The 22,930-nt window shown below is 44.7% G+C and overlaps 1 protein-coding gene across 2 annotated transcripts in view; it reads left to right on the top strand.

The window, feature by feature from the left end:
* Positions 1 to 22,930, top strand: part of LOC142764809 (uncharacterized) — a 95,070-nt gene that overhangs the window by 11,624 nt on the left and 60,516 nt on the right. For both annotated transcript variants that reach the window (XR_012883899.1, XM_075865342.1), the window contains exon 2: positions 7,779 to 7,916. Coding sequence is in view for 1 of the 2 variants with exons in the window: in XM_075865342.1 (XP_075721457.1) it covers positions 7,779 to 7,916 (138 nt within the window). In the remaining variant the exon portion in view is untranslated. The remainder of the gene's footprint in view (positions 1 to 7,778; positions 7,917 to 22,930) is intronic.

Raw genomic sequence — 22,930 nt, 5'->3', positions numbered from 1 at the left:
CGTCTAAAAGTACTGGCACACTTGGTGGAAGGTGCACGTTTCCTCCACCATGAACTCTGTCCCCGGACTCCACCTCAACCCCCCGCCTCGCCAATGCCGGATGACATCATTCCGCCACCTGCAGTTATGATCCCATCTGTCACATGCTCCGGAACGCCACGACAGTGAGATCCGGTGATTTTAAACGTGACTGACGACCAAGACACCGAAAACTGGCTGTCCCAGCATGAAGTGGTGAGCGGTCACATTAAGTGAGATGACACAGACAAGCTCGGATACCTTCATTTCGCTCGCACGTGTGGCGAGGCTTTGGTTTAACTACCATAAAGCTGAAATTCCCTCTTGATCAACCTTTCAGACGCGCTTTGCGGAAGTATTCGGGCACCCGTTGTTCACAAGCTCCGCGCCGAACAGCGCTTGCGCGGCCGCGCACAGCGCTCTGGCGATACCTTTACATCGTACATTGAATATGTTCTGAACCTCTTCCGTCGTATCAATCCTGACATGCCCAACAGTGACCAAATAAAACACTTTCACATGCTTGTTGCAAAATAAAATCCAAATAGTCACCCAGCCTATTCAGCACTGTCAGTGTAAGAACAAGCTGCGGAGAAAGCGCATTTCTACGTGACTTCCAAACCTCGACGCGACCACCGCATCTGCGTCGACCATTGACGCTGTTTCTTTCGATGAAACTCCTCTAATGCAGCAAATTCAGCAGTTCGTCCGAGCAGACTTGGCGTGCGGATTGTGACTTGAGCACTACTTTCCGGCCAGTGCGCACATGCTGACCTCAATGCTTCGCACGGCAATAGAAGAGCACGTTTCTGACGCCCTGCCTCCCACATAGCATCCCTCGCGTATCTCTGCACCTCTGACTTACGCTGAGACCGCAAGATGATCGTCGCCGTCACTACCACCCGTCACGGATCCTGCTCAACAGGTCCATCCCCTCTACGCAGCGAGTCCACCTATCCATCCCCACCCCCCTCCTGTTCGCCACTTCGCACCGCCGTCCACTAACCCTTGGTGAACTCCAGACAAAAGGCCAATTCGCTACAGTTGACAATTCGCCAGTCATTTAGCACGCTACTACGATCGTTGGGATTACAACCCATGTAATGCTGAGGTAAGATACGGTTCCTATTGTCCAGAGCCACCACAGTCGTCTTAATGCCCACCCACGTCGGATCAGTCGCCACCACGTCACCGAGGCTTCAACAGGAATCGGTTGCCCTCACCACGGTGCCGTTTCATTTCTCCGATGCTTCCTTGATCACACCCGCCCAAGCGGAAAACTGGCCATCACAGTTCCGGAGGCAAGAGCTGAACACATATCAAAAACTTCAAGACCTTCATTTCTACCTCCCAATGAAGTAACCGTGCATAGTGAAGGTGTACTTGCGCAACCACTCGTTGACTGGTGCTGCCGTGTCTTTGATAAGTGGTGAGCGGTGCCGCAAGTTGAAGAAGCTTACGCTGCCGTTTTTCGACGTATCTCACCGCAGAGCAACTGCGCATCACATTCAATCTGCTGTGACGTGCAAAGCTCCACTGGTCATCCAGTATGTTTTTTGTAGTCAAATTCATTGTGTTTTCCCATGTTCGCACGACATCATCATAGGCTGACACTTCCTCTACGTTTGTCATGCCGTCGTTGACCGTGCGCGTGCCGAACTAGAGTTGTCGACGATGTGTGAACCACCCCTGTGTGAAGCACCGACGTCTTACATGCCCTCTGTCGAGCCGTTATCTTCTCGAGTCATCGTGACCGTGGACACTCACATCCCCATTCTATCCTGTGGTCTTGTGCCACTCGTCTGTGACGACGCTCCCTTTGTCACCGCCCTCTTTAACTCCTCCAACAGCTTCCGCTTCCGCAAAAGCTTCCTTCACGCGACTCCACTCACGTGGCTCCATTTACATAACGAACTCGCTTCCTCGCTTTGCCATCTTATCCCGTGGTTAAGTCATCGGTCACCTTGAGGAAATTGATTCTGTTCACCCAGTCACTTACCTGATGTCTTGCCATCTTGTCACGTAAACGCCATTGCTCCTGATCACACTCCACTTCATCTGCCGAAGATTTCTAGGAGCGAAGCTCCTTATAGCGGCACCCGTTTCTCCCTCGTGGCCGTAGTAGTAGTGTGTAACAAGTATTACATTTTGACCTCCAAGGTGGTGCCGGTGAGAGATTCGCTTCTGTGCGTTGTTTGAACAATAAAAGATAGTGCTCAATGTACATGCTAATGGCTGCTGATGGGGAATGAGAGACAGGAGAATTCGGCTTTAAGTTAACGCGCACGCTGCGAATTTTTATTGTTCAACAACGCACAGAAGGCAAGAAATGGTTGCTACGTTATACTCGCTGGGCGTAACCTCTTAGGTTTTAGAAAGGTTTAGCCAGCGTTGGGCCGCAGTGCCATGAATACAGTGAACTAGTATATACCATCAACTCGAGGTGGTTAAATGTGGGAAGTAGACACGAAGCGCAAGCCGTAAGAAAGAGTGCGTGTGCCTCCTCTCGTTCAGTGTTTGGAATGCCCGCTGAATGGCGGTGCTTCTATATGAAGAATATATCAGGAAAAGATGCGAGATGGTGGTACTTGGAGCGTTGAATAGGTGGACGAACGGACACACAGACAGATGCATGGACGGACGCACGGATGGCTGCACAGACGAATGGACGCATGGACGAACGCAGGAGCAGATGCATGGACGAAAGCAGGGACGAACACACAGATGAACGTGGGGACGCACGAACAGACGCACGTACGGATGTGCGGAAGGACGCAAGGGCGGCCACACAGACGCATGCATGGATGGACGGAAGCAAGAGCGAATGGACGGGCGGATGTTTCGCCCCACTATCCATCATTTACTCCGTGAATATGCTGCCATTTTTTCACATTGTTTTACCCTGAACTTACCGCTGCTCAGGGTACCCAACTTATGGCTCTACTCGATCGCTTCAGGATGCCATCTAACCATAGTCAACATTCTGTGGGTTGCACGTCGGCCGTCGTTCACGAAATCGACACCGGTAGCCATGCACCTTTGTGCCAGGGCCCACATCGACTTTCTCACGCTGAACGCCGTGTCCTTCATGATCAGGTGAACGATATGCTTCAACGTGGCGTAATACAACCTTCAAACATCCTTTGGGCGTCTCCGGTTGTACTGGTGAAAAAAAAGAAATGGCAGCGTCGCATTCTGCAATGATTATAGCCGTCTTTATAAGATCACGAGAAAGGATGTTTATCCGCAGCCCAGAATCAATGACGCCCTCGATCGTCTGTAAGAAGCGGAGTACTTTTTTTAGGCCTTCGATTCAACTACTGGAAGGTCCCTATGAATGAAGCTGACCGCTCCACGATTGCGTTTGTAACGCCTGAAGGATTGTACGAATTCAACGTGATGTCTTTTGGCCTCTTTAAGGCGTCTGCCACCCTCCAACATTTCATGGTCAACATCCTCAGAAGCTTTATATGGAGCAGATGTCTGTGAGATTCGAATGATGTCGTTTCCTCGAAGGACTTCAACTTTCGCCTCAGCCGCCTCACAAGCGTCCTAACTTGCCATATGAACGCTGGACTGCAGCTGAATCTGAAGAAATGCCACTTCGCCCCCTGCCTGCTTACTATCTTAGAGCATGTTGTTAGCAAGCATAATGTCCGTCCTGATCCAGCCAAGCTTCGCGCTGTCACCGACTTTTCAAGGCCGGCTGCACTAAAAAATATCTGCAGCTTTATAGGCCTCAGTTCATATTTTCGGGGTTTTTCGCGCAATTTCGCCAACATATTCGCACCCCTCACGCAGCTACATGCTGATAACCAAGACATTTCGGCGTGGCCCCCGCATGCGATGAAGCATTCGTCTCTTTACGCCATCTTCTGACATAATCACCTATCCTTTACACCGCTCTGATGCAGACGCTCCAACCGAACACAATACGGACGCTAGTGAAGTAGACCTCAGCGCTATTCTTGCCAGCCGTAAATTTGGTATTCATAAGCATATTGTTCCTTACGTTACTCGCACCCTCAAAAGCGCGAAAGAACCACTCAGTCACGGAAAAAGAAGGTCTTCCCATCGTTTGGGAAATCACAAAATACCGACTTTACGTATATGGCCACCCATTCAATGTTGTGACTAATCACCAGGCATTGTTTTGCTTGCCGTCATTACAGGACCCATCTAGTCGCCTAGCTCGATGGGCGCTCCGTCTTCAAGGTTACGAACGACATTCTTCTAGTCTATCGGTCAGGCCCCAAGCATTCGGACGTCGACGCTCTTTCTCGCTCGCCACTTTTCCACAATTATGTTACAGTGTCTCTTTCTAGCTGCGAATATTTTTCACTTGAACATGCCGAAATAAATTCTGAGCAACGCCAGGATCCATGAATAGCGTCTCTCCTAGAGTACCTGTCTCAAACATCTCCAAATACCGCCAACCGTTTTCTTCGACAAACTGCCCACCATTTTATTATCCGTTATGGCCTTCTGCACCGGCGAAACTACTTATCTGATGACCGCAAATGGTTGCTGTTTATCCCTCGCCACCTACTTTCTGAAGTTTGTGCCTCCTTTCACGTGGATCCGCAATGTGACCATGCAGGTGTAGTTAAAGCGTATGCTCACCTACTTGTTTGATACTACTGGCGTCAAATATACCACTTTGTTCGGCAGCAGGTCCACCCATGTTCTTTGCGCCAACGCCGGAAGAACTCTCCTCGCACAACTATAGGGCCACTCCAGCCACTGCCTTGTCCTTCTCGGCCTTTCGACCGCATCAGAATTGACTTGTGCGGTCCCCTACAATACACACCAAATAGAAACCACTGGGTCATCGTAGCCGTGGACCCCATTTAGCGCTATGCTGAATCTTCGGCGCTTCCCGAAGTCACTGTGCATAAAGTCGGCTCGTTCATGCAGCGCAACCTCGTCCTTTGGCATGGGTCACCCTGCAAGCTTCTCAGTGACCGTCGGCGTTCCTTCTTGTAGCAAACTGTAGAAACTCTCCTGAGCAAATGCAACATCGTGCATCGAAAAACCACCGCATATCGCCCCCAAGCCAACGGGATGACTGAGTGATTTATTCTCACGCTGGTCGACATGCTCTCCATGTATGTTTCCGACGACCACATGAACTGGGACCGCGTACTACAATACGTTACTTACGTTTACAACAGCGCCATTCAGTCTACAACTCTAATTCCACGTTTTTCTTCTACGTGGTCTGGAACTTACCGCGTTCTTAGACGCTATCCTTCTATACCACCCAGACCATTCAGAATTGACGACTTTGGCCGAAGCCGCCATTTATGTCGAAGAATGTGGGCAGCTCGCACGTTCGCCCACCAGGCACGACCAGGCTCGCCAGAAGCACTCCCATGACCGACGCTCATCTCTTTTGTCATACGCGCCTGAAGAATCACCTGACTCCGCATGTCATCGTCTGCCCCCAGTCTTTCCTCAAAGTTCATATCCAAATATTACGGTCCGTACCGGGTCCTGCGCCAGACATCACCAGTCAAATAAAATGTTGAGGCTATTCAGCCACCTACAAATGAACGGCGCCGCAGGCACGAAACTGTGCACGTCAACCATTTGAAACTTCACTACGACCCGCCAGTCCTACCTGCGCCATATATCACCAAGATGATTGGTTCCTTTTGGACCAAGAAGTCATTGTAATGAAAAATACGGGCACTGCCCTAGACACTATGAAGACACTTGTTGTGGTGGAGTCTCGTGCTGTTTTCTGCTGAAACCAGTGGCGATTGTCTTGCTGTCGTCCGGAACATTAAACGGTTGCCTTACCTGGGCGTCTAAAGTATTCTTTGGGAAATGATTTTTCAGAGGTTAAATAAAAATATTCGCGGCTCCTGCAATTCATGCGGCACCTAGCGGCAATATAGAGAAGCTGCGTACTGAGGTCCAAACAGTCCGAGCACCAGTCGTATAAGGTAGGAGCACGCTAGGATGGAGCCGCCCGTGAAGAATAAACGAACCGTCAAGCACAGTTATTCTTTCCAGGTAAGGCATGAGTGTTAACTTGTTAACTAGAACGCACAAATGACCATTGTATCCAGTGACTACATGTCGCTGTGGCACCTTAAGTAGGTAAAGAAATTTCGCAGAGACGTGGTGCGCATGTGCATACACACACAAGGCAACCATTTCAAGAACAGTGCTCGCGCTCGCGAGACCAGTGGTGCCGACTAAAATAAAATGCTCCGCGTCAACAACCCACCCCGCTTTTAAAAAACAGTGCAAACTGCAATCACACTGCAGAAGATTCAATATTTGTATTAGCGACAGCGGACGTGGTGACCTCCGTGAATCCGCCATGCTGCAATGCCGCAGCGCAATCTCATGTTCATTTGAGTTGCGAATACCATAGCCCATAAGTTCACAGTCAATTCTGCACTGCTTTGAAGGTACCAGCATAGTTTCCCTTCAAATATACCAGGTATTTTGCGAAATTGACTTTCACTTACTGTAATACTACCATTGGTGCGCGAATGGCTGAAAAAAGCGTTAAGGTGTGCTGCTGTAGCAAACCTGTTTCAAAACAAATAATGGCAACTGTGTCTCCTGCATAGATTTGAAGGACCTACTCAACTTCAAAGTGCGAAGTTAGACACCTAGCCATGTCTTCAACCTAATTGGCAGGAGTTTGAAAGCTGCACAGTGACAATCGTACATGTATGCCATCGTATTTTTTATGCATAAAGCTTCATTTTCAATCCACCACTTTTCTTTCTGGCAAACAATCGAACATGGCACGTAAGCCTGTAACTCAAGCTTTCTATTGTTAATAAATACAACAGCAAGCCAAACACAATCCTTGATTTGGGTGTTCGTCCAGAGGTCATCAGACCAGGTTTCGTCATTTAAAGCTGACATGCTCATTTCGCCACAGTACACACTGCTCGGGCATTTCCGCCATTTAACACAATACTCTGAAGTTTCGAGACATTACGCATTCTATTAAAAAGTACAATGGAGTATCCCTTCAGATATTCCGGCCTTGATCAAGTTATGCTGATAAACGCGACTATGTTATAGAGTAGCTAACAGTCATTAGATAAGCTCACAATGAAGTTGCGGCACACGATCCCTGAGTAAACCAGAATTTCATTCAACATATTTGGAACAGTTACTCGATCAATCACTGAATAACTCGATGCTGCAGAAATTATATAAAATGGATATCACAATTCTCTAGTCTGCACGGAGCCGTACCAATGATGCGAACATTCATTTGCAAGAATTCATTTGCAAGAACACCATGCGATGACATCTCTGTAACGCACGTAAAACTCCAAACCACGATATGATTATTGCGGACGCCGTAGTGGTTGACTGTGACTGTCGCGTGTTCTTTTCTGCGCACGTAAATCAAAGTACAAAGGTCTCCAGCTTTTCTGCTGAATGGAGGTGCGGCTTGCCATAGCCAAGACTCCATTCCATAAGTTGCCGGTCAGCAGTCCCGCATCATAGGCACCAGACCATCATGGCGAGTGAGTTTCCAGCGTCATGGCCAAATAAGTAAGCACGGTGGACAAAAAGCCTAAATATGCTCGAACTGCAGCACTCTGGTATATGTGAACGGTCAATATTTCTAGCTTCACATTGAATTGTGAGACTTGGACGCATAAACTTGTAAGCCCTTGAATTTATACAATATGGCGCTGGTGAAGGTATGTGCTCTTATACTGTTTTGCAGTTCGCCTGGGCACCTGAATGTCTATACGTGCTTTCCTTTATAGATTTGGCGTGGACGCTGATGGTGAAGGTTACGCTCGGAAATGCCTCAACTCCGGTAGATTTCTCATGGGAAGTGGAAAGCTGAATATTCCCTTTTCTTACTCATATTGTACGAGAGCTCAAATAACACCAGTTCTCAGGTCAGTACGCCATGACCTTGGCACTCGAATTCCTGACACGCAGCTATTATGCGAGGTGTCGCAACCCGAACTATAGCATACTTGTACTGTTCCTACATACGCTGGTGCGATCAAAGCGACGTCATTCTAGGCTGAGGTATGTATGGTTAAGGTAAGCTGAGGTGCGAATAGCATTACTCTTCATGAACGTATCAATGTCTAAGCAAAAAAGTGAAAAGTAAAAAATTATTTTCGCAGAAGCATTTTCGTGATTCTCATATAAACGTGCTTGTCGGGTATTATTTATTCAATTTTTTGCAATACTGCCAGTCTCTACTGAGACCATATGTCACAGGTCCCGTTAATTAGGGAGGCGATCGCCGGGCTAATTCCAAGGGCCGAAGAATCGGCCCCTTGAACCGCACCACGAAAGCATGGACAATTTAGAAGTGGTCCTATTTGGCGCGCCAGCGGACGCCGGCTGTGGCCGAAAGAACAAGTCAGAGCCGAGAGTTGAGAAACAAAACAAAATTATATTCTCAGTTATGGCAGATCAAACGATACACAAGTATGCATACTCGACAATAGTTGAATACAATATGTCACCAATCAAACAATGTACTACACAGTACAATCAGCCACACTCGAAACAACGGACACAGACAACAATACGCACTACAGTGCAGTCGCATGCATTGAACAACCAAGATACTTAAAGACTAAAGAGTTAGGAAACTTATTCAGTCCAAAGTTCTTGGAACAAAAGTCTGGATGATACTCTTCCGAGAATAACTCACTCAAAGTCCAGCGTTGTTGTCGTTCAGCTGCCCCCGAAGTTTCTCTTCCAGAAAACCTCGCGTCTTCAATTGACTGCTCTCCAGGCTGCCAACTTCTTCGCCGGAAACACGTCGGCTTCACACACGCAGCTGTTGCCACGCGTCTTCGCTCGATAGCGGTGGACACACACTCTTGCCTGTAGCTCGAGTCTTCACCCCTCAGGTGGAAATCCTCTTCTTCGGCTCCTTTGTCACGGAAGACAAAAGGCTTCGCCCACAAGGCGGAACACCCTACGCACCCTGGCGCATACTTTCTTCTTCTCCTGCTTTGTCACAGACGACAAAACCTTCACCGACAGACGCAGCGGAATAACCCCACGCACACTGGCGCTAACTTCCTTCTTCTCCTGATCTCCCATCTCTGCTGCTCGGTTAAATACCTTCCGCGCGAGATTCCAGAAAATTCTCATCATTTCGTCGGCGCGATGCGCAGCGAAGGCTGGGAAAAAGGGCAAGACGGTACGACGGCCGTCCGCGAAAGATAACGCAACCCTGCATCACCACGCCCCTTTTCATCGAGAACTTTCTAGGGCTTGCTCGGTTGCCGATGCGAGGAGGTTCGTCGGCGAACCTACGCTTCCGAAAAGAGAGGGACGCGCGCCCGGGGAGTCTTTGGATGCTTGTTTTCTTTTTTTATCGTTGACCTCTCGGCGCTTCGTCACGAGAATTTCACGGCGCGCTCTTTTTTGAGCACTCGTTTTGTGACACCGTAGCAGGTGGGCACTCTGTACAGAAGCTATGATTCCTTATCATAGTAAAAAAACTGTAATACAGAACACAAAAGCAACATCAATCTGGCACTTTGTACATTAGCAATATTTACACAACATAATAAACAAAATACAAGTGCATAAAAACGCGGGAAGTTTAACAATAAGGCTGCTTACATGACTGTTTACATAACATACAAGTAGTACATACTGGTTTCATTACCATTGTCAATGGGTGTTTAAAGAAGCTAAGAAATGTTTTCAATTTCTTATTCAAACTGAGACAGTGACTCAGTGTTGGTGATGTGAGGGGCCAACATGTTCCATTCGCGAATAGCAACTCGTAAAAAAGAATATTTAAACATATCCGTGTTCCATTTGTATTATACTAATGTGTGTGTATGTTTGTGTTTTGTGGCTCGTGTTTGTTATTGAGACTCGTAATTTGAAATGTATATTTTAAAATAAGTGTGCAGGAGGTGGTAAATAAATTCCAGACGTGCCTGTTTCGCTCGTACTTATAGCGTAGGAAGTTCAGAAAGTGTTAGCAGACTAGTGGGCGAGTGTTCACGTTTATATTTTTTGTGAATGAATCTTATGGCTTTCCTCTGCACTGCTTCAATTTTCTTCATGGTTGTGTGGGTGTGAGGAAAGCACACTGTACTTCCGTATTCGAGGATAGGCCTGAAGAATGTTTGTAGGCTAGGAGCTTTGTTGGCAATGTTGCCATTCGAAGTGATCTGCGAAGAAAAAATCATTTTTGCATGGCTGATGAAGTAATGTGTCTAATGTGATTGTCCCACCTTCAGTGGAACGTAATTATTAAGCCTAGGTAATTTTGTTTGTGTACCATGCTGAGAGCAGCGCCATTTATAGTGTAGCAACAGTTTGATAGCTCTCTCTTCCTTGTTATCGTCATGCAAGCTGATTTTTTACATTGATTGTCATCTGCCAGTTTGAACACCATTCGTAAATAGCAGAGAGTGATTTTTGAGCAAATAGTGATCTTGGTCATTTCTAATTTCTCTATAAATGATACAGTCGTCCTCGAATAACTTTATTTTGCTGTGTATATTAGTAGATATCTCATTGATATACACGAGAATTAACATGGGCCTGAGCACGGAACCATGGGGCACTCCTGACGTAACCGGTACAATATTTGATGCAATGTTTTCGACAACAACAAACTGAGACCTGTTTGACAAAAACTCACGCACCCAAGCAACAATCTCTCCGTCCCCGATATTGTTTTGTAGTTTAGCGATTAGCTTTGTGGGACAAACGCAATCAAACGCTTTTGAAAAGTCAAGTAAGATTATGTCCTTCTGGCTGTGATTGTCAATACCTAGCGCATGATCGTGTATGATCTCAGTCAGCTGCGTCGTGGTTGATAAACCCCTGAAATATCCTTGCTGGTTGGGGGACTGGATGCCCTCGTTTCCAAAAAAAAGTGTTAAATGTTTTAAGGCTACGTGCTCGAGTAGTTTGCATACCATGCTCGTTACGGATATTGCTTTGAAATTGAATTCAATGAATTTATCTCCCAATATGTATATTAGAATAATTTAGCTATTTTCCGATCTCCTGGTAGTCTTGATGTTGAAAGTGATTTACGGAAGATGCGGCCCAGATATCTGCTTTACCATTCTGCGTACCTTTTCAGAAATTGGTTAGGTATATTATCCAGACCACAGGTTTTTTACTATCTGGAGCAAGCAGAAGATTCAGAACACCAGTATCTGTGATAACGAGAGGCTCCATCACAGACACCGCGTGTGGAACCGATTCCAGCATGACGCCATTATCTCTTGTAAAAACTGAATGAAAGAACAGGTTATATCAGTTGGCTTTATCAAATTTTTCAAGCGACGATAGTTTAGTGGTGAGCGTGTTCTTTCGGCGAAAGTGGTTGCAAAATCTTTGGGGATTACTTTTGAGAAAGCCAGGGAGCACTGTATTGTAATAGTGTTGTTTGGCTTCCTTGGAGTTTTGTGTAAACGTTTTTTGCGGCAAGCGCCAGTCTTGCGGTGCTAACTAAGTCATTTCCGGCAGCCTTGTTAACTTTCCGCAATCTTTTGAATTGGCGTTTTGCGTGTATTACTTCACGGGAAATCCACGGGTTATTTTTCAACGTCCTTTTTCAGTTTGACGAGAATAAAATTTGTTACACAGTTGGACACTACGTCTTTAAAGCGCAACCAGACACTATTTACATCAATGAAATTATGTGAGGCCCGTGCCAAAAACTCTTGGTATTCATTAGCTAGATAGGTTTGTATGTGGTTGTCGTCAGCTTTGGCAAAACTGATTGTGGTTTTGGCAGCAGTTTGCACTGATATTTTATAACCTAGAGGTAAAATACACAGCAGAATATTATGGCCGGACATTCTTTTTATTACCTCGACCTTCACCTGTTCTAAGAGAAAATTACTGCTTAGTAAAATTAGGTCAAGTATACTCTTACACTCGCTTTGCTCCCTTGTGGGGCTTTCCACGATTTGGCAAAGGCTGAAGTTTAAGATCATGTCGAGAAGGGTTTCTGAAGCCTTTGATGTGTACTGCATGGTAGATAAATTAAATTCAGGAAGGTTAAAGTAACCCATGAGAATGACGCGGCAGTTTCGAGCATGATGCTGCAAACACTTTTGCATCGCAATAATGCATTTATGGCCACATGCGGGACTTCGTTAGATACCGCTTATGACCACACTTGCGCCATTTGTATTATTCTTAACAAAAACGGCCTCGGCATCAGTTGCCTCTGGCAGAATGACCAGTGGGATTGATTTCTTTATAGCTAAGGCTAAGCCTCAACCACGTGATTGCCTGTCTTTTCGAACGAGTACATAATTTGGTGGAGTTATTTCATCACTCGAGACGGGCGGGGATAGCCATGTTTCAGTCATTGCTACTATATCTGGTTCACGAATAAGTTTTCAAATGGCTGTACCTTATTCAGGATACTTCGAGCAGTTATGTGTAGCAGAGTTAATTTTACTTGTGCTGGTTTTGCTGAAATCCTGGACGGTACGCATCCTTTTTTTCTTTCTTCTACGCCTTCGTCCTTTTTTGAGCAATTTTTTTATGCTTTCTTGTTTCAACTTTGCCATTCTTTTCGTCATCTCAGATGTAAACATGGGTATTAATGAACAGCTTGTTGTACACTAAAGACACCTTGTCTTTCTTTTCACGGTTTTGCTTAGCACTGCCTTAGAGTTTCCTGCGGGTTTCTCTAAGTTTTCGTGAGAAGTATTCTCTCATCGTATATTCCGTATTTTCCAGCTTGAAGCCGTTTTTGAGTATGGCAGTTTTACTTCTTTCGTCAAGTATTTAAGTATGACTGGCGTCGTCTTGTTTGGTCCTCTTCTTTCTAAGCGATGTATGCGCTCGATGGCCACAGGTTCGAGATGAAGGGTTTTTGTGAATATTGCCGCGCTTACGACCTCTGCAAGCGCTTCGCTAGTTTCATCTTCCGCTTCTAGTATACCATTACTATTAGGTTTCATCTGCTGAGGCTTTCTAGGTCATCTATTCTCGCTTCGAGGTTTTTAATTACATTATTCATGCCATTCATTTGTTCATGGCATGCAAGAACATTAGCTTCAAGTTTCGTAAAGACATCAAACTCGCGATCTTTATCTGCTAGACGCTTTTTTGATATCTTTAATGTCCGAAGCCATTTTGGTAAGTTGTCTGAAGATTTTCTTCAGATCAGGACCGGGGTTGCTTTCAATATCTTCACCCATCAGCAATAGCTTCCTAAGAGATATCATGCACAATTCATACACAGCACTACACTTCCATGGGCACAGCAATACAAATAAGAAACAGTCACTTGAGTGGAGGCATTTTCCAAACCGCTTCCTCAGCTCCGAAATGTGGGCGAAGGGACAGTTTATAATAATTATAATAATTTTTATTTCCATCAGCGATGGAGGAGACTGCGGGTAAAAGTTGCTTGAAGGCACAAGCAACTTGACAGAGGCCCGCAGCCACCCCTACAGTGCAGGCAGCGATGGCAAACATTCACATAAAGAGAAAGAAAAAAAAATCATAAGAAACACATATTCGGAATACAGATATGTCTAAAAAAACACATCAGTAAGGAAGAATGAAGAAAAGCAATATTTTACACTATTTACTATGTTAGCATGAATTGATGAAATGCTCGCGCAGTGTTCGTGCAGAAGTTATTTTCAATTCAATGTGTAATTTATGAAATGAATTTAAAAGGGTTGGCAGCGTGTATGATAGCTTCTGCATAGAATAGCTTGTCCGCGCAGTGACCACCTTCCACTGTTCTATGTAACGAGTGCCGTATGAATGGGTGTTTTTGGCAAGATGAGATAACTCGTGGAAAAACTTTAGGTTTTCTTTTATCTCTCGTTTGAACGCTATACTTAACTTGTAATTGTATAGGGTAAACACGCGGATGACATTTCCCTTCAAGAATAAATCTGAAGTATGGGAATTGTAGGGTACATTGAAAAGCGCCCGTAGAAATTTTTTCTGCAGTACATGAAGTCTTTCAAGATTTGTATATGTCGTCGTACCTCATACCAAAAAACAATAATACAAGGAAGAAAAAAAGAGCGCATTGTAAACAAGAAGCTTTATTTTAAAAGGTAATATCAATCTGTGACGCTCCATCATACCAACCACACGAGATAGCTTGCCTAAAACTGATTCGATGTGTAAATCCCAAAGCATATTTTGTGTGAAGGTAACTCCCAGTATTTTCACACTACTCACTATTTCTATTGCTTCATTTGTGTAAAGAAGGGTGATGTGATCGCAGGTTATCTGCTTAGATTTTGGTCTGAAAATCACGGCTTTTGTCTTTTTAGTATTAATTTGCAAAACGTTTGCTGCTGACCATTCTTGGAGCGCCCTTAGAGCAGTGTTGGTGTTATTCTGAAGGCTACCAAGTTCAGGTGACGAAAAAAATAGGCTAGCGTCGTCAGCGTACATAACGTATTTCGCATCACTGTAGATATTTACTAGGTCATTGATGTAAACTATAAAAAGAAATGGGCCGAGAATACTACCTTGAGGAACGCCTCTGCTGATGTGTTTTAAGTCTGAACGGTAATGCTCAATCTGGACGTACTGATGGCGATGATCTAGATACGACTTCACGAGGTTTAAGCAGTGCCCGCGAATACCATAGGTTTCAAGTTTTTTAAGTAGTATGGAATGATGGATACAATCAAATGCTTTACTGAAATCAATGTAAAGGCCGAGCACAAGATTCTTGCTTTCAAATTGTGTTAAAATGAATTCTTTTTGTTGTAGCAAGGCTAACTCAGTAGAAAGGTGTTTTCTAAATCCAAATTGGGCTGTAGATATAAGATTGTGCTTATCGAAAAAATTAGACATTTGCACGTGTATAAGTTTCTCCAGCCCTTTGGATAATACTGGTAATATCGAAATAGGTCTATAATTTTTGATATCGTTTATGTCACCTTTCTTAAAAAGCACAGAAACTCTTGCGATCTGCATCCTCCTGGGAAAGATAGCGCTCGCCAAAGACAGATTAAAGATGTAGGTAAGATATGGACAAATTAAATCAAGCACATACTTGATTGGACGAACCTGCATGCCCTCAACGTCACAACTTGAGCTATTTTTAAGCGAAAGAAAAACTGACAGTACTTCAGACTCTGTAAATGGGCGAAGAAAAAAGGAAGATGGATTGCTATCAGGCATAAATTTTGTAATATCAGCAGATGCACAAGAATTAGAATTGCTCACAAAATAATCATTAAATGTATTCGCCAAATCATCGCCCCATATTTCGTGGCCACCAAGAAATAGCTTTTCTACACGTGGAGACGATTTACGGCGATTTAAGACAGTATTAAGCTTTTTCCATAACATATCGGGTTTTTTCGAGCAGCTATCAAACTCAGCTTGAAAATAGCATTTCCTGTGTGACCTTAGTTCTTTGTTTAGTTTGTTTCTAAGCGACTTGTATTCTTTCAATATGCTTGGTTCCTTACTTTTAATGAACTTGAGATAAAGCGCATTTTTACACCTAATTTTTTGTAACAATTCAGGGGTTATCCATGGTTTTCTTATTTTTTTACCCAATTTAAACTTTTTTTGTGGGAAGTGACGCTTATACACACGAGAAATTTCATCAATAAGTTTACTGTATGCAATGTCAACGTCGTCTATTTTCAGAATTTGCGGAATATCGCTAAGTAGCAATTCAGCTCTAAAATTATCCAAACCTGTTTGTGTAATATTTTGAAAAGAAATGTACTGATGCTTTTCATTTATCGTGAAATTTTGCTTTCTTAGTAGAGCAAATATTGGGAGGTGGTCACTAAGGTCCCACGTTATTACACCACTGTTGGCTTTTGTAGAATCGATATTAGTAATAAATAAATCTAACAGTGTTTCGCTTTCAGTAGTTACCCTTGTCGGTACATAGATTAAATTTTCGCATCCGTTAGAAGTCAGCATGGTTAACATGGCCTTTTGTGGTGCAGAAATAGTCAACAGGTCGATATTAAAATCACCAGCAGACACCAAATAATCGCCAGTTTCTGAAACAAATGATAACAGCTGTTCATAGAAACAACAGAAACTAGGAAGATTTCCACTTGGTGGTCTATAGCAAACGGAAAACATACAGTCATTCACACGAGCTGTTATTATTTCAAAATCATCACAACAGATACAAAAGTTGGAAAGCAGCTCGCAGTTTACGTGCTCTCTTAGCAACAGCATAACGCCACCGCCTCGGCGATTAGTTCTGTTTACACAATACGATTGATAAGACGGAAATTTGAACAAATCACGATCATCCCTGCACCAAGTTTCACTAAGCATTACTGCATCAAACAGAAAATGAAAACCATTGATGAAGTCATTTATATCTTCTTCCTTGTTATAGAGTGAACGAACGTTTAGATGAAGGCACTTCAAGGAATGTGCGTGATGACTTGTCACAAAAGCGTCTAGCTCGTGTGGAAGAAAGGGACTTTGACTAGCCATTTTGAGGAATGAAATAATCTAGATACAGTCAGCAACTAGCAGGCTTAGACGGGAAAGTCGGTCCTGTGACGCACTACTAACACGGAATCGCCGTCAGATTTGCGCAGCAGGATTTTCCCGTTCTTGTGCGAGGCGTATTTGTACCGATTTTCCCTCGCCCATTCCTTAGCCTCTCGAAGCAGTTGCCGACTTTGGCTGGTCAAGTTCTCTTGGATGAACAGGTTTGATTTCTTTTCTCTCAGTTTTGACCGGTTATGCAGCCATTCGTCTCTAACAGATTGTCTGACATACCGAACGATTATACCTGGTGTTTTGCCAAATTTGCATGGGAGGCGGTGAATGGCAGCGACGTCTGCTGCGTCCAGTGCACAAACGTCAATCATGCTGGCAACAGAATTTACCTTTGCAAGCAAATTTTCACCTTCAGAGACGCTTACACCATGTATTTCCAAGTTAAACTTGCGGCTTCTCCACTCGAGCTCATTTAAATCGGCCTCAAGTTTTTTTGAAGCATCATCACTAGCGCAGGTGTCCTGTTCAAGGCGTTCAAGTCTTTTCCGTATTTCTTTCGTATCTTTTTCTTGTGCGGCAAGCCTTGTCAACATCTCATCGTACTTGTCCGACATGAGCTGTATCGACCGCTCGATGTTTGGCACTGTTTCCCTGAGCGGCAACAACTCGTCTAACTTCTGACTTATGCCACTGAGAATAGATCTGATGTCAACTTCAGCTTCCGGCCTCCCTTCAGTGATCTCGACACTTTTTCCACTATCTTTGCACGTAGAGCAAACCCACTTTTGCCTAGCCGATTCGGACTTCTTTTTATACTGTTTTTCTGATATGCCTGCACATGTTCCAATGTGAAAACAGTGGCTACACTCGCCACATGCCACCGACAATTCATCGGATTTAATGGCATCGTTACATGTAGGGCATGCATTTAGTGTCGACATAGTACCAGGAAATGTAGCACACAGAACAAATACAATTCACTTGGCAGCAGCGGCAGCACAGAAAACTCGCTAAGAACAACAAAGCAAATTTAAACCGGGCGTGAACTAACCTGCGCAAACAGACGAAAATCAGTAGATCTGCCGGTTCTGCCACCGCTGCTGCCAAAGAGCCGCTGTCCTCAGGGTCGGTGACTTTTATAGCGAAGCTCGGTGATGGTGGTGGCCCCCAGCAGTAAGATCGTCGGTAGCTTCAGTTGGAGATATCAGTTGATCCGAAGAAATCGCGGCGTGAAAATGGCACACGATGCGATGAAACTTGATAGCAGGGAGATGGTTTCCACACAGGCCACCGACAGGAAGGCAGTGGTCGACGAAAAAAAAATCTGCGCAAACAGACGAAAATCAGTAGATCTGCCGGTTCTGCCACCGCTGCTGCCAAAGAGCCGCTGTCCTCAGGGTCGGTGACTTTTACCGTCGACATGCGGTTTGAGAACCGCATGTCGACGGTACCGCCGTGCCCAGTGACAGATGGTCCCTCGTGGAGCGGATATGTAGCAGGCGATGTAGAAAACCATTTAGAAACCCATTAGAAACCCATTTAAATATTAAAGAATGGCAACATAAACAGGCTGTTAGCTAATGCATTTGTTCAGTTTAGGCATTGCAGGTAGCACTCGCCGAAGAAGTGGTGAATTTAGAATATGCGCCTATAGTTTGGTTCAAAATGTGCCACCGCCAACCAAGGAACCAATTTACTGCAGCTTTATCTTAGTCGAGGGTGAAGCAATGGCACAGGTGCTCCCCCCGCCGCGGTGGTCTAGTGGCTAAGGTACTCGGCTGCTGACCCGCAGGTCGTGGGATCGAATCCCAGCTACGGCAACTACATTTTCGATGTATGCTGAAGTGTTGTAGGCCCGTGTGCTCAGATTTGGGTGCTGGTTAAAGAACCCCAGGTGGTCGAAATTTCCGGAGCCCTCCACTACGGCGTCTCCCATAATCATATGGTGGTTTTGGGACGTTAAACCCTACAAATCAATCAATAACAGGTGCACCTGGTCGCTTGTGTTCTTCAACGTAGTTATTATACTTAAACCTTTTAAGAATTATATAAAATGTATAACTTTGTGTTGACCGAAACAATTGCTTTGTCAACTTGAATGACGCCATAAAACTAAATACTACACACCGCTGCATGTAAAATGCGCTACTATTCGTTTGGTTTTCGAAATACCTTTCCTACAAAGCTGGAGTCATCGTAGTTACCACTACTCTGAAACCACAAACTCAAGGTCTATTTTATTTTCTCTCGGGTCATTATTCGTTCAGTAGGTGCATGCACAATATGATTAAAAGAGAAAGCCCTGATATGACACGGTCGCGTCACCTTGCAATTTTTAGGAACTTCGTCAAAAAGCTTCTAATGCCGCTGCCTTGTCTGGTGGCGTTAGCAGCCGGTGTGTGCGCCAGCGTACACATCTGCAGGCTTGCCGCTAAGGCCATCATTCCATCAATGCTCACTATATGCCGTGCCGCCCCCTAGGACGTTTAGGGCGTTAGATAGCCTTCATGTGCATGCCACAAGGAGCCGGTTTTCGATGGTTGGTTGGTTGGTTGTTCCTCAGAGTCCTGGTGCAACCCACCACGGGGGATCAGCCATGAACTGGATGGTGCCTCAATTGTGAGGTGTAGTTGTTTTACCAGCCGGATTATTTAGATAACGATGTTTAAACAAAGAATCAATTGGTAAACGATAGATTAGAAATAAACTGGAGGTAATACAAAGAACGAACAGGCTAATATTATTCGAAAGAAAGCGAATATATGCCTCAGCTTATTATTCTAGTCGTTTTGTTGCCTTTAGAAATTCGTATACAGCCTCGCGAACATTCCTGTGGCTAAATCCCTTTTCAGTTGCTCCAAAAGAGAGGATCACCGGAACGGATAAATTTAGAGCCAACCTACGGAAAGGTTCTTCTGACATTCTCTTCTTTTGGTTTGTGTATAAACTGCATGTTAAGAGGAAATGGTGAAGGGATTCACTGTCGTTGCAGTGGACGCATTGCGGAGACTGTGCCAGACGAGACCTGGGTAAATAAAAGTTCAGGGGGCGGGGGACTTGGCATCTTAGTCTCGTAATTTATATCTCCGCCGTTCTAAAAGAGCACCATTGATTATTCCAAAGGTATTTAAGATAGAAAAAACTCGATGTTGCCAAGCGAGATTTTTTAAACTTATCTGACAGGACAAAATTTTCAAAGCGTGCCACGGCGACAAATGCTAGCGTTGGTAATAAAGAAATTATGTGAGGCCACTGCGAGTGCATCTGTATATTCATTGAGGGATAAACCTTTATGCCCTGGTAACCACACCAAGCGAATGAGTCGTAAATGTCATGGGGCAAGGTCGTAAAATACTTTTAAAGCATTGGACATATTAGGCGCAAATAATGAACTACACACAGACAAGCAGTGTGAAAGAATAATAGATGGCCAGCGCTCTCGCCTCCTTTTAACTTTCCCCACTTCGTTCTCGTCGATTCATAGGCCCGGCACCACGTGACAATTTCTTTTAATTAGTGTTACGCACGGGTACCGGTATCTTCCAAACCCCTTCACCTTCCTGATCTCAACCCTGTTGAAGAACGCCTCATAGCTTCACGTCTGCCTTTTATGAGCGTTCGCGTTTGACCCATGGCAGCGCCAAGTATGGTGTAAAGGGGCAGGTTGTTAACGTGTTGATCAACGTGGCTATTACTATTCTGTTCCGGCTGCGGAACGTGCCGGACAGCATGGCCTTCGACGCACTGTACACATCATGTGGCGGCTCGGTAACAAAACTTCCTACAGAAGTGGTCTCACCAAGATACGCCTCCTGTACCTTCGAGCAAAGGATCCTCTAAAATCCTTCACTTTGTGCATATGACGCTGACTTTTTTTCTTTTGGGCACAAGGGCAATATTAGACTAAATGCATCTTAGCAGCTGTACTTAATAAATAAACAAAGGTACGTAGACGCGATAAGAGCTTCTACTTCTATAGACAAAAGGTATTTTCAAACTCTATGAGTGTGTGCCAATGGCGATGAGGATGGTGACAAACGAAGCTAATATGAAAACATCGCATCCTCACTGAACACGCTTAAACATAGTTATTTGTCAACTTATAACATATTTGACTTCAAGCGGAGTATCCACCGAGCGAAAAGAACATCGCTCCAATGTTTTCAATAAAACCAAGATGTTTTTTTTTGTTTCTACGCCTGCTCTCGCACCTTTCCTTCAACAATAGGTTTCGATAATATAGTAGATTTAATACAAAAACAAAAATGTTCAGTCTATGTCTATTTCGTAATACTATACTGCAATGATAACTCAAGTTTTTCAAAAATATATCTGGTGGTTTCTCATGACAGGGCTGAAAATTAGGATTAAACTACAAGAGGGAACTACACACTGCATTTAAATACGGGGGGGGGGGGGGGGTTTACAGTACTACTTTGTTTGTTTTGTCGTAATAAATGATGCTGCTTTACCTGAGATATTCATCGTTTACAAGTATAAACAACTAACACGCTCTGTTAGTACTTCTTCAGCAGCTTTTAGGTGCAGCAGTGTAAAGTCACAAGGACATTATGCCGATGACAGCTGTAGCGCTGCCAATTGTAGCCCTGAAATAAGCGGTATGTACGACAATACCACTGACGCTGCTGAAAATTAAGTGGTCAGTCCACCCCTACTTACGCATTACAAACCTCTCGATTGTTTCCGCTCCATTCGTTCACTTCGTCACAATCGTCTCAATAGAGTCAGGCTTGTTTATGCCTTAGTCAATATACGCCTAAACAGGAATTATGTAGATGCAGTTTATTCACGTCTGGCGCATTCAATGGGCCTCATATCGTAGCACAGGTTGTCACACGCACAAGAAACATCTCGTATCGAAGAAATCAAACTTAAAGGTTTCCTCGAACGCTAGATGTTGTGTACATGACAGCACATAATGTTGAGGATCCTAATAAAACGTTCTTGGCAGGAAATTCGAGTAAATAATAGGTAGATCACTTCCTTGTCATCGACTGTAGCACACATCGCTGATTTAGCGACGAGCAAGACGCAGCGAAAGAATTTTCGGAAGAAGCTGGGTGGATCGGCTGCAAAAGGAAGCGCTATATTGCCTGAAAACAGTGTAGCCTCTAAACGAAAACGACTAATTGCAAGACGCAGTCAGAACGTGGCCAAACTAGATAACTCGTATCTAGAGCAGTGCGACGTGCTTGTAGGCCATGGAGCTATTCACTCGTGTGGCGCTCTCAAACCTGCTTCTTGAATCCCGTACCGGTCGGAAACTCAAAACCAATCCAGTATACGCTTTTAAGAAGATCATAAAATATATAAAATATTACCAATCTGGCCATCCTATCTATTTAAAACACTGAATGGCCTCACTAATGTGGAGGAGCGAATCCTCCTTCTCCTTTACACCAAAACTGTATTGTACCCGGCAATCCTAAAACACTTCAACCCCGCTTTCATGGAGAAGTGCGCGCACTGTAAGAAAAACTACCGCATATTATTTACACGATGTGGGCATGTCGAAAAAACCCAAGCCTCACCCCTATACACGTTCATTCCCGCGAGATTTTCAAGGCAGCCCTACTGGGCTGCTCTGACCTGACGGCCCAAAGGGTCTTGGTTGAGCAAGCCAGGGCCGCGGCTGACGCTAATGGCAAACCGTAAGGTGGAGCCCATCAAATTTTTGTACAGGTTGGCCCCTTAAGGACCGCTCCCCACCCTCTCTGTAAATAAATTTCATGTATAAATATTTTTCACCACCACCAAAAGCGTATTCCATGTGCCTCTATATATGCTGCTCGCGTATCGCACACCTGTTGTAATGTTTTTTTGTTCTTTCCCGATTTCGCAACCTCGCGCCATGTTAATGTAAGTTACACGCCGCCGTTCTACCTGCTGTCGTCGCAGCTGTCGTCTTCCTTTCTTAAGTAACAGTTTATTAGTCACCTGTCTTCGCATGCGTATCGCCCTTCTTCTTTCTGCTCTCCGATGCTACCCCTTTCTTTCCCGAGTTGGCGGCGAAGGTGACGACACGCGTCCTCAGTAGACGCGATCACTTCATAGCCGATGAACGTAGATCTTACAGCGTTCCACGTTTTCATGACGCAAAGCAGGACTGCTTGGGCTAGCATAGAATAACAGTCGATCTGTCTGACATGTGCATAGATGAACCTGTTGTTTAGCAGTGGTATCCATAGTCATGGTTGCTGGCAATGTTGGTAACCAGCAGCGTTAGTCAGCTAGAAGTTCCGAGTATTGGTGCTGCTGCTTAAGGCAACGTAGAGGAGCTTATGTAGGTGCTGCTCTCCATATCCCCGCTGCTTCACATCCACACATTCAGCGGGAGATGGCGTAATTTTTATATACTCCAAAACCCTGAGTTACTTCAAGATTGGTCAATTTAGCATGTTCTCACCGCTGGCAAGATGGCACGAGGTATGAAGAGGGCCAGCTGTTC

This window comes from Rhipicephalus microplus, chromosome 6, assembly GCF_043290135.1.
Source record: "Rhipicephalus microplus isolate Deutch F79 chromosome 6, USDA_Rmic, whole genome shotgun sequence".
Lineage (NCBI taxonomy): Eukaryota > Metazoa > Arthropoda > Arachnida > Ixodida > Ixodidae > Rhipicephalus > Rhipicephalus microplus.
Note: the sequence above shows the minus strand (reverse complement) of the source record. Positions and strands in the feature narration are given on the sequence as shown.